The sequence below is a fragment of the Corythoichthys intestinalis genome, chromosome 3 (assembly GCF_030265065.1).
Source record: "Corythoichthys intestinalis isolate RoL2023-P3 chromosome 3, ASM3026506v1, whole genome shotgun sequence".
NCBI lineage: Eukaryota > Metazoa > Chordata > Actinopteri > Syngnathiformes > Syngnathidae > Corythoichthys > Corythoichthys intestinalis.
This window is the reverse complement of record NC_080397.1, coordinates 13,700,768-13,713,160: the sequence shown is the minus strand read 5'-3', so window position 1 is coordinate 13,713,160 and position 12,393 is coordinate 13,700,768. Positions and strand designations below refer to the sequence as shown.

The 12,393-nt window shown below is 40.2% G+C and overlaps 1 protein-coding gene and 1 long non-coding RNA gene across 11 annotated transcripts in view; one reads left to right on the top strand and one right to left on the bottom strand.

Annotated features, from left to right (window-relative positions):
- The window catches only part of slf1 (SMC5-SMC6 complex localization factor 1), a 65,180-nt gene that overhangs the window by 10,145 nt on the left and 42,642 nt on the right, over positions 1-12,393 (top strand). For all 5 annotated transcript variants that reach the window (XM_057831009.1, XM_057831010.1, XM_057831008.1 and 2 more), the window contains exons 10-15: positions 1,102-1,236; positions 1,349-1,496; positions 1,599-1,764; positions 1,869-2,014; positions 2,090-2,187; positions 11,608-11,681. In XM_057831009.1, the coding sequence (XP_057686992.1) occupies positions 1,102-1,236; positions 1,349-1,496; positions 1,599-1,764; positions 1,869-2,014; positions 2,090-2,187; positions 11,608-11,681 (767 nt within the window). The remainder of the gene's footprint in view (positions 1-1,101; positions 1,237-1,348; positions 1,497-1,598; positions 1,765-1,868; positions 2,015-2,089; positions 2,188-11,607; positions 11,682-12,393) is intronic.
- LOC130912892 (uncharacterized) lies at positions 6,369-9,645 on the bottom strand. Of its 6 annotated transcripts, none has more exons than XR_009062667.1 (7): positions 9,628-9,645; positions 7,545-7,605; positions 7,422-7,472; positions 7,153-7,221; positions 6,931-7,039; positions 6,779-6,848; positions 6,369-6,644 (listed from the first exon to the last, which is right to left on the bottom strand). It is a non-coding gene; the product is annotated as an uncharacterized LOC130912892 (long non-coding RNA). The 6 variants fall into 6 exon arrangements; XR_009062666.1 differs by lacking the exon at positions 9,628-9,645 and adding an exon at positions 8,212-8,667; XR_009062664.1 differs by lacking the exon at positions 9,628-9,645 and having other exon boundaries at positions 7,418-7,472; positions 7,545-8,667.

Here is a 12,393-nt window from a genome sequence, read left to right as displayed (position 1 = left end):
AAAGCCAGTACATGTGAAGGCCCCGTCTGAAGTTTGCCAGGTACCATCTGAATGATTCAGAGGGATCATGGGAGGAAGTCATGTGGTCAGATGAGACCAAAGTAGAACTTTTTGGTGCAAACTACACGTTGTGTCTGGAGGAAAAAGTAGGATAAGTGCATTCCCAAGAAGACCATTACCACTGTGAAGCATGGGGGTGGAAACCTCATGCTTTGGGGCTGCTTTTCGGCAAAGGGGACAGGACGACTATACTGTATAAAGCAGAGGATGATTGGTGAAATGTATCGTCAGATTTTGACCCATAACCTTCCCTCAGTCAGAGACCTGAAGATGAGTTGTGGCTGGATCTTCCAACATGACAATGATCCGAAGCACACAGCCATTCTGACCAAGGAATGGCTGCGTAAAAAGCAGTTCAAGGTTCTGGAGTGGCCTAGCCAGTCTCCAGGCCTCAATCCAATAGAAAGTATTTGGATGACTCTATAACGTCGTGTTTTTCAACGACAGCCCCGAAGCCTGACAGATCTAGAGAAGATTTGTGTGGTGGGATGGGCCAAACTCCCTCTTTCCATATGTGACAAACTGGTGAAGAACTAAAGAACCCCGTCTGACCTAGGGCTTCTGCACTAAATATTCCCACTGATTTTCTCACGGGTACAAGTAATTATAAACCCCAGTAAATTAAAAATAAAATATTGAAAAATGATACAATGTGCGTTACGGATAATTATTTTTTTCTTAGATTGTCTCTATAAGTGGAAATGTATCTATGATTGAAATCTGACTGCTACCTATTTTCTAAGTCGGTAAAACTGCAAAATCACAAGGGGTGCAAATACTTCTGCTCCTCACTGTATATGGATCGCTTCTAATACATCTAAGCTAGTCCATTTCATTCACGAGCGTAAAGTACCGCGTATAATACGAAATAAACATGCTCTCTGGTGTCACGTGCACTTGTAAGATTCCGTAACTTACTCTGCTTTATTTTTACATTGTGTTTCATGATGGACCATGCATGCTTGTGGGATGACATTTTAAACATTCTCTAAAATTTCCCAAATTCTGCAGTATTGTTTTCCATTTGTTTTGTCTCTATAGTTACTGCCTGTCAAGCAATGACACTTGTCATCAGTTCCCTGGGCCAGCACTGCCAACTCTTATACAGTTCCACCATGATATACTGGCATTTTTTCTGAATCTCTTTCAAAGGGAACTCAACTCAATCACCATGGGGTAAAGCTTTTTTTTTTTTTTTTTTTTTAAATCGGAAGATTTAAAAGATCTCTTACAGGGTGATGTTTTAGAAAAATAATCATGATGTGTGATTAACTAAGCCATCCCACAGAAATTTATTTCAGTGTCCAGAAACTGAAGTCTGCAAGGTAAAAACATCAGGTTTTTTGCTGTATGGAACCTTCTGGACCGTGTGGGAACGTGCAACTCTTCTCTCTGGCGCTGTAAAAAGACTCATCGAGCTCATAATGCAGGCCGGGGTAAACATTTTACAATGCGGGCCGGATTGTTGTTGATCTGGCGTGAGCATTTACAGCCGTTTGAAGTTTTCCAAACTAAGCTGTTGTTCATCTTCCCCAAAGCACCTTGCTGGCAGCGACGAGCACAAATGGCATCTGTTGGCCATCCTGCTGGACCTTCTGTCAGTGTTGGTGGAGTTTTGGTGTACGCAGCACTTCAAACTGAACCCGAAGCTTGTGGAAAAGGGCCTAGAAGATCTAGCTGAGCACTTTGCCATCACAAGCCAAAGTAAAGAAGGAATACAGATACTACATGCAAAATGTCTTTTATTACCAAATTAATATACATGTTGTGCAGTTTGTGGAAATTGACTATTGTGGTCTGTCCTATAGCTGTGTCTTCTGCAGTCATTGTAGAGATGATTGCCAGAATTTCCACCAACAGGCTTAAATTGCCACTGGTGGATGCAATATTCCGGAATATGTGCTGCAAACATGGAATTACAGTGGGGGATGGACCTCTGTCCCTCAAGAAAGTGGTAAGTGCATGTTTGCATTTTTTTGCGTGGGTGACCTCTCCAACTACTTATTTATACTTGTATGTCATTTGACAGGTGCTGTCCTACTTGCCTGCACTGGGACATTTAGCTCAGAATCACAGCTGGACCCAGCATACCACCAACAGCTGCTCGAGTTTGGACACCAACTGCGAGTAAGATACCTGTCTGCATTATTTTCAATCTCATTAGCGACACACTTCGCAAAACAGGAGCCAAAAGAACACTGGCCTAACGGTAGAGTGCAAAACTAATTTTGATAATTGATTAATCATTCAAAGATTTAACCGGTGGTGTTCGTCTGCATTATGTATTAAAAATGATGAGCCTTAAATTGCAGACAAAGTTCACAAAAAGACAATCCTCCCGTCAAATTTTGTAAATTAATTCAAGTCACAGGCCGATGAGTTGACTCTTTGTAAAATTAATACGTGATTAGTCAACTATCGAAATTATAATCTGTGGCTGTCCTACTTAGGGGAGTGTCGGGTGAGTCGTGCCATATTTTGAATTTAAATGCACTTAACTCTCAAGCCATGTGTATTTGTTGCAGGCTGAATGAAATGACTTTCCCGTCACAAAAATGTTTTGACATGACTACCTTCTATAGCTTTCTGGATAATGTGTGTCCCTACTTCCCCGTTGGCACAGCTAACACCCTAAAATGGCTATCGATGCTCCATGCTTTTCATTGCACTTTCTAATAATCATTTTTGCTTGCCTTGCTTATCTTCTACTTGGTATGGGTCTTGAAAAGCCACCTAATTTGATCAGAAAAATACAATTGATATCTTGTGGTTGTATCCGTACTATTAAAACCTAATCTACTTATTTTGCCTGCTTTTTTTTTTTTTTTTTTTTTTTTTTGTACCCTTAGATTTGCGTTTCAAACAGTTCACGACAAAATTAATAGAACAGGGTAGAACGTGAGTAAAGGAAGTAAGAACACCTGGAGAGGTGTGTGTTTGACAGGGGTTAAAGGAGCAGTGATGCACGGAGGGAAAAGAGGCAGAGGCAAATGGAGGTCAGATGGAGCGTGAGGGGTTCACATGCTGCCCAGGTCTGATCTTATCTGTGCGTGCTAGCTGACAGAAGGGATATGAAGAATGTCATGCAGACACGCAGACACACACACACACACACACACACACACACACACACACACACTCACAAAGTCTCTTAGGGTCTTCTGATACTACTGCCGACTCAGCTTTCAGCCCCAGCTCCACCTCTGGCATACTGAATCTGTTGTCACCATCTTCAATGTGATTACCGTATTTTCTGGACTAAGTCGTACTTTTTTCATTTAGCTGGGCCTGCGACGTATACAATTTATTTTCTTTTTTAATTTATTTTTTATAAACTCTGACCACTGATAGCCTTTTTTGTCTTGGCGTATGTCATTAATTTCTTGCGTGAAGGGCCCACAAAAACATTCTTTCTTATGCACTCACATTTTAAATGTGTATTTTATTGTTGGTTACACTATGGTTTTAATATCTTTGGACACTTTTACATTAGAGCAAGAGGACCAGCTTCCGGTTGGAGAGCTACCTCACAACAAGTCTTGCAAATGACTTGCTGAAAAGGTTCAGTGTCACTGCGCCAACCGAACTTTTCGAGTAGTATCACATGTACGGATGGCGCGCTCATTGATTGGACAAATAGAAGAGGGAATGCCTCCCTCCTGGGAGGGGGCGGGGTAGAGCGTTACAGAGTGGTGGTATGACGCTGCATAAATGTAGCGTCCCTGCTCGGCCAGCGTCGGGGTCAGCCCCTCCCGACTCGATCCCAAGCGATCTAAAATATGTAAAAAATGCATAGGGGAAAATAAAACCGCGAAAGGGAACTGCCTGGTACAGTCGCACAGGCGTTAACGCTTTCACTTTTGTGACTTAATGGACTCGATTGTCACCACTTCCAGGAGAGCTAGACTCACAAAACGGCCGACCCGGGAAGCTCCGCCTGTCTCAGGCACTGTTAAACGGCACCCTGGGCCGCTTGCATTCACAAGCGAAGCAAGGTGCGCTTAAAGCGCACAGAGACCCACCATTTTTGGAGCAGACCGGAATTTATTTGTTTGGTCCGAACTAGAGTTCGGGTGCGTATTCACGTTTATAAAACGAAGCGGACTATCTGAGGAAAAAGAACTCTGGTCCGTTTAAAACGGACCAAGCAGTGCTGGTTTGAAAGTGCCCTTTGTTTTACTTTGTAAAAAAAAAAAAAAACGATAGCGGCAGGCCTGTTTTCAATTATCGATTAGCATTGTTACGTTACTATTTAGCTTGGTCTTCATTTTCCTATATAACGTATAGTTTGTTCTTGGTGTCTGATCAATTTAAAAAATTGCCCCCCAAAACTGCGACTTAAAATCCAGTATGACCTTACCCGTCCTCTTCATTGTACATTTTATAGCTATTGCGACTTACTCAGGTGCGGCCTATACTCTAGAAAATACTGTACACATGTTTTCTCTTTTTGACCCATTCCTGACATCTGCTATTCCCCACCAGCAGGAAGTTGTTCGGGAGAGGGGCAGGAGTCATCAGGCAGCAGCAGGTTCATGTAAGGGCTACTAGTTCATGCTCTGGCCATGTTCTACCTCTCCCCCCCCCTCCCTTCACGTTGCTGTATGCCTACTCCTCTCTGCTGCCAATCTCATGCTCGCGTTTTATTCGTTCACACATGGTGCGACACAAACGAGCAAACGCAATGTGCGTGGAGGAGATAAAGAAGTGCCGAGGGCCACGCGCAATCATTTGACCCTGAGAGAAAGAATGAAATTAAAATGACAAAGTGTGTGATGAATTGAGAACAGAAACCCAAAGGAAATCTTGTTTCCTCCATTTCATGGCTGAAGCTTGGTTTTATATTTATATATTTAAGGAACGGTGACTCTCATAATCAATTAACACATCTTTTGTCTGGGAATCTGACACGCGACTCAATCTGGCTCCGTGCTGCTTAAAGACGTTTCTAAAGATGCGCCGCTGTGACTCGGTATTTTAGGAACCCTTTATGTAAAACAGCCTCGCTATTTATTGTTAGGGCGATTGTCACACAAGGCTTTCAGCAAACGTCAAAATATAAATAGCTGAATGTTACTGCAGCTTGTGATGGTAAATGGTGTCACTTTGTTGTCGTCAACTATCTTTAGAACAGAAGATGAAACCTTTTGATATCAAAACGGTGTACAATGGCTAAGGAAATGAATGGAAAGAAAGTTGTTCGCTCAGTTAAAGGACAAAAGGTCTCACACAGTGGGGCTATTGGTGAATAAACTTTCACTTATGTAGTACTTAGCAACTTTTTCATGATATCCCAATTTTTTTTTTCTCTCTCTCTCTCTCTCTCTCTCTCGCTCTCTCGCTCTCTCGCTCTCTGGCGCTCTCCCCTGACACTAGATGAAATCAAGAGAGTCTGGCTGCAGCCCGCCTCTCTCAGTACCCTGCGCCGCTCGTCTCAGTAACCATCCCGCAGACAGGAAGTGACGCAATTTCGCAGCTCTCAGACCGGAAATGACAACATGAAGCTGCGCTGGAGCTCCGAGCTTCCGGTTTTATCGTAATAGTTAGCGTCCATTCGAACGTAAATACTACTTTACTTTTCTTTTCGCACGTCTTTTATTTTCGGTTTCAGCATCACTCATTATTATTTAAATAATAATTTATTTATATGCTCCTTAAATTGATTTGGTGAAATCGGGAGATTAACTCTTTAAGCGCGGTCAGTTTGTTAAAGCCTGCTGATTTTACCAAAATGAAAAACACGGTTACAGTACATCAAAATTAAAATACACACTACTGCAATAAAGGTTTAATTAGTGACTGAAAGATCGCCTGTGACCTATCACAGTGTGTACTTTAGTTTGTCAATTGTAAAATATACTCCAATTGAGAATTATTACAAAATTGCTGTCATCCTTACATTTTTATGAACGGACACATTAGTATAGCTTCATTACAATTTAATGTATCAAAAACGTAATATTCTCTCAATGTTGCAACCAAACCAATTTTGTCTTTCATTTTGCTACTTAAATTCATTCATGTGGGTGAAGATCCTAATTAACTAATTCAGAAACTATATTAAACTTTCTGCTCCAGGAAAGGCAACTTTATTTCAAACAGAAATGACAAAAGTTGTCATGTGTTAGTTGTTTTTTTTTTCTTTTATCCCAGACAATAGTTGTAGGTTGTTTTAATCACCTGACATTTTTCGGCAAGCACTCCCGCCTTCATCACAGGTAATTAAAACTACCTACAACTAACATCTGAGATAAAAGAAAAAAAAAAAAACTAATTCATAAGTGTAGAAAAATGAACTCAATACAACCAGTTCTGATGTGGTAAACTTTATTTTTTTAGTTTTATTATTTTTTATTATTATTGAGAGAATAGATATTTTCTTTAGTCAACAATCTCCTCAAAAAAGGTAAATCCATCTTCCAGATGGTTGAAACAGAACTTGAATGGCTCCAAGACATTGTAGTTTGTGCTCATCCTCTTCCATCTGCAGGATGCTTGGGAACTCCTACTGCATTGATTTTTTTTTTTCCCCCCTAGCCCTGTCCGAGGCTTTTGTGCTGTCTTGCACAATCCTTTTACCAAAACTGTTCATTGGAAAAGAGAAAGAAAATAGCTATTTGAATATTACATAAGTAAAATAAAAATGATGCTTTGTTAATTTTATACTTGATTTTTCTTTTCAGGCATTGCATTAAACTAGGTATATAAACAATCTTACCATTTTTTCCCGCCATATCTTTTTGGAGTGGGCCACCACTAACTTGAAGGAGCTGTGGTTGCACCTCTTCCTAAAATAAATCAGTGAATAAAGGGGGGCATGTTCAAAAGTGCGTCAGAGTAATGGACACTAAAAAGTCTTTAAAAGCTGACCTCAGCAATTATATTCAAATTTCACTTCTGTAACTGATAGACTGGTGGCACTTCACCCTGCAGTAATGCTTTTGCCTCATCTGTCCAATGGGCAAACTCTTTCCTGTGGCTCACATAAGTTGAAAAATACAAAAATAAGTATTCCACATTTTCCAACAAAGAATTAAGGTGCTGTGCACCTACTTTCCTATGAATGCCATATCAACAGTTTCAAAGACTTACCATGCACCCAAGTTTGAAATTGTCCGCTATCAATATACACCACCACTTCCTCAGAGTTGGCATATCAGTCTAACAAAAATTAAAAACAAGTGTAAATAAAGAATAACGACAAGGATATTTTGTAGCCCAATTTGAATGATTCGGTGAACTTCATTTTACAATGGTTAAACTCAAAGAGAGCATCCAGAACAGTGCAAAGAGCATACTACAAATGGATAAATGAATACAAATATCACAGAGGACAAAATTGGACAGTTAAACTCACCTACCATCAACATGAAGATGCCACAGTCCTTCCCCTATGGCTGTCCCGGAAAACCCTAACGTAAGAATTTAACCGAGTCACTTCCTTCAAGTTTTGAATCAATGAATATACACACTTTTACAAATACCTCTATTTCACTTCCAATCCTCTCTTTCCATGTCCCCCTGTTGATTGACTGTCAACGTTTTCTGCAATTGAAAATATAGGTTCATATTAAATACAGTAGTTAAACAATTACAAACGTGTTTCCATGCATAAGAACACCAACCAGTCAGGTTTAAATGATTCATGCAAACAAAACAAGGGCGTAGGTTTGCATAGGGACGGTAGGGACATAACACGACCAACTTTTCAGGATGCTAAAGTTGTCCCCACCAACTTTTGAGCAACCTTACTTGCATTATATTCGTCCCTACCAATGTTGAGACCGGGCCAACGCCCTTGAAACAAAACATTCGCAATTTTAGAGTGGCATTTTTGAAATTTGCTTCAAATGATTGGATGAATCATCTGGAGTGCAATTCTGCTTTAATTGAAGGGGCAACATAAAAGGATCGACTGGAACATACCTTCAAAACCAAACAAGGCTATTCTGGATCATCATGGAAACGCCATGCCAATATGAATGGATACTGAATTTCATTAGAGATAACAATAGTTCCCTGATCTCATGATTGGATCTGTTTTTCTTCCCACAAATAATTGGAATTTGGATCATTTAATTTGTTATGATTTGACTGTTCTTTGAAAATGAACCAATGCTCCAAGTTGTAGTTGTTACTAATCAGCCTTACAGGCAAATGCATGTGTGGGTCACATCCTGTAGGCTTTCACCATGTTGCAACAACATAGGGGTCAGCCACAAATATGGTCCTTCCCTGAAAAATACATAATCTATACACACGGACATATGTTATATAAATACAAACGTACGCAGACACCTACATGAGCCCATACAAGCATTCTGTAGGCTACATAGTTAAAATACCCTACACACGCCAAAAAATACTTTTTTATACCTTTGAATGAGCTACTTGTTAGACAAGTTATAAATATGCATTTCATATCTGCAAAAAACAAACACAAAAAGTTACATTTTACTTAATTGTACAAGTGACATTATGTTCTTTAGAGAAACTAAATCCTCAAAATTCACAGTTGATTCCATTTCATTGTTCAGGCCAACGTTCCAAAAGTCAGCACGTGTCAATCAAACTTTCTTTTTTTAGACAATCAACACCATTTCTGGCCTCTTTATGTTCAAGATTTGCATAAGCTAATGAGAATGTTGATTGGTTAAATAAACAAAGAGTAAATAATCAATTATGTCCAATTGTTAACTAATATAAGGAATAATAAGCCTATCCAGATTTCCACTGAGCACAACATTTGTCTCAGACATAAAAACATACCAGCTGTTCCTGGGCAGGATGAGTTTGAACCGTCCACGAAGCTCGGCATGGTCTTATATTGTCACCATTGGTCCTGTCTGCACAGTGGGTTTTACAGTGTTCGATGTCTATCAAAAAAAAGTGTTCAGCACAGTCCAAAATCTAAAGTACATTACTACTTATGCTACTTACTTCCATTTGGATCTCTGTGACATCCCTGTATCTGCATGGGAAGACTACCATTTGGGGGTCGTGATTTAGTTTCTTCCCAATGGGGTGGTGATCAGGGAGCTAGTAAAAAAAAAAATAATAATAATGAAAAAATATATAGCTAAGCAGAGTAACAATATCAAGAAAAAATTACAACCTTGTCCTATTTGGATCATGTGACAACATTCAAACTACAAAGGACCAGACAAAACAAATGAAGGTAAAACAACAATACCATACAACAACAAAAACAGCGAGCTGCGAATTGCAGGCATGTACATAATGAAAAATAAGAGTGCAATATAATGAAAACTACACAAAGAAGACTGTTCATTGAGGGGAAAAAAATGTAAAAAGCATTAGCAGCATTAGCCAATTCGCTGCTGAATTCATCAGTACGTATTAAACAATATAAGTAGAGCAAGCAAAGTCACATGCAGTTAGTAAAGGAAGACATTATTTAAATTACATTAAGAATACTAGATATAAGTACGGTCTTTTCAACTCAGAATAAACACTTCATATTTTCACCGCAAGTGTTGTTTAACTATTTAACATTTTTAAACATGCATACGCTTTTAAAAACTTTTTTTCAGTGCGGCCACTTACCGTGTTTTCTTCGCGAGAGGTGAAATAACGTAACTTGTTTTCGTCGCAAGGGTTGACGACATTTCCGGTCTGAGGGGATTGAGAGCTGCGGTATTGCGTCATTTCCTGTCTGCGGGATGGGTACTGAGAAGAGCGGCGCAGGGTACTGAGAGAGGCGGGCTGCAGCCAGACTCCTCTCGATGAAATTGGTCTTGAGTTTTTGTCAATAAAAACTACACGAAGACACACATTTTTATAAGACTAAAATGTGACTAAGACGAAAATTTAAAAGAGCTGGCAAAAACAACACTGCTTCTCACAAGTACGCAAACGTCTCAAAATGTTCTACGACCCTGGAGCCTTGAGTCTCTCGCGCTCTCATTATAGTTAAGTGAATGTATACTGTACCTGTAAATTCATATTTTATGCTGTACAGCTGTTCTATGCTTAATGCAAATGGAACATACTGTATATTTTATAATTTAGGTTTTCTATACTTTGCTACTTAATGCGTCTATGTTCTGATTTTAGGATGAGAGATTTACACTTGTATATGTTAAATTATTATGTACGGTGTTTAATTCGAGATGTGTCTGGTTGCACTATGAAATGTACTTTTCCACGCATGCCCGGGTGTCCATGTTACTTTGTCACCTTTTTCACCCCTAACCAGTTTGCATGCCTGTGTATCGGCAGATTCTCAATCAGTTGAGTCGGGTTCACACAAATGCAATCACTGTATTGTTTCACATATTTCACACTAAACCGCCAGGCCTGTGTTTCAACATTAGCAAAACTTATAAAAACAACTGAGAAGGGCTTAACAAAATTTCACCAAAAAGAAAATCGTATTCTGCAGATTACAAGCTGAAAGTAGTAAAATATGCAGCCATAGATGGAAAGCAATCAGCAGAAAGTAAGTTTGGAGTTGGCGAGAAACTTGTAAAGGACAGGCAAAATGTGGAGGTTCTTCTTACTGAAATGAAAGCAAGCAAAGCTAATTGTGGGCTAAAATGTAGCCAATCATGTAAGTATCCCAGATTGCCCACTGTTAGTTTCCCATTCAAAATGGATTGAACGTCTATTGCCATCATTGGTTGCCATTCGTTGCCTTGAAAATGGAGTGTGAAGGTATATTTTGAGTGCTGTCAAAATGCACCTATTTTGACCACAGAGTAGTCTGCCTCGGGCCTGAGTAGCATGCTGCTATCCAATGGACAGAAAAAAGGTATACTTGGTATCCATGTCCTGTCAGCCTCATCAACCAGCTGCCATAGACAAGTGTGTGCATGGGTGACACTCCCTCTCACTCATTGACTCTAAAAGACACACACACACCAGCCCACACGCTGACACGTTGAGCTAGTGTCTCCTCATCCTTGTCCCCGCTAATAACAAGCAACGTGACAGGACGTGTGTTTTCCCCTCACTGCCAGGAGCTCCTTCCTGCCTTCTGAAACAAGCCAATTACCAGCAAACAAGCCGCCTCCCTGTAATACTGATAGCATTCCGCTTCAGCGCAATACAGACGCTCACACCTGTCAAGGCTCCATGCAGGCAGATCCCACGTACCTGCTCGCAGGACTAGTGACAGCCCACAGCTATTAGCACGCCGCCACTTTGAAGAGGCTTCACTTTCTTTCACCAGTTATTCCTCTTAATGTGCTCGCTCACCTAAAATTCTCTGTGTCTGCGTTTTAGGCGTTAAGTAGGAGGAAAAGTGCTTTGGAAACGAAATTGTGTGTGTTTAAGTGTGCGGTGTTTCATACAAGACTGATGTGAAAGTTTTGATATAATGCATTGCCATGGGGAATTCATTTGCTAATGGGGATTGATGGATGTTACCCAATGTCCCCACCCTTCTATAGTTAAATATACTCATTGAATTTGAATCTTTACTTGTTAATGTGACTCATGGATAATTTTTCATTGAATTAGTACCTAGTGTATTCATGCCTATTTCCATAAACCCTTTGACTGTGTCCTTTGTGTCCTGTCCAGAACTGTGAGCCCAGTGGAGAATGAATTGGGGAGAGAATGCATCCCAGGAGGCCTCAACAAAGTGAATGCAGCAGGTAGAGCTCTCGATCGCTCTTTCTCTTCGCTCTCAGATTCACACAAAAACACTATAGCTCCAGGCTTTTAATGGACTGAGGTACTGCGTCGGGTCATCAATGAAAAGAAAGCATTGATGGTGGTGTCATCACTTTACGTTTAATGAAGAGCGCATAATGCATAGTGATTTACATCGTTCTTATCTCGTTGGCTGCATAGGCGACTCTTCTGTATAAGTTAGGGCAGTGGGACCAGACCGTGACACTTTTGTTTCTGGTTAGTTCTCTCTGCCATGTAAGCTGTTCTGGGACAAAGGAAATATGAAAAGAACTGCAGGTCTCCAGACTGCTCCTAAATGGGAACATGGGAAATGAAAATATTGACAGGGTTCCTCCAGCTCATGGAAAGTTAAATTAAAGACATGACAGCACCGCGGACAAACGCACGGCAGATTTTCTTGAGAGAAATCAACGCAGGTTTCAAAAAGGTTGGTACAGGTGGTGAAACAAGGAAAAATGTGTAGCTTACCATTGAAATGCAAATTATAGAAAAATAAGAGCATGGTGTGCGCATCCGTGAACTGGCTCAACAATACATCTCCACGGGCCTCCTCTGACCACCGTTGGCCAGCCTTTATAAGTTAAGGTGACTATTATTATTGTGGTAAAATTGCCAGCTTCGTCAGGTTTCTAACATCTATCATTTATTCCATCAACTTGTGCAATGCCTACA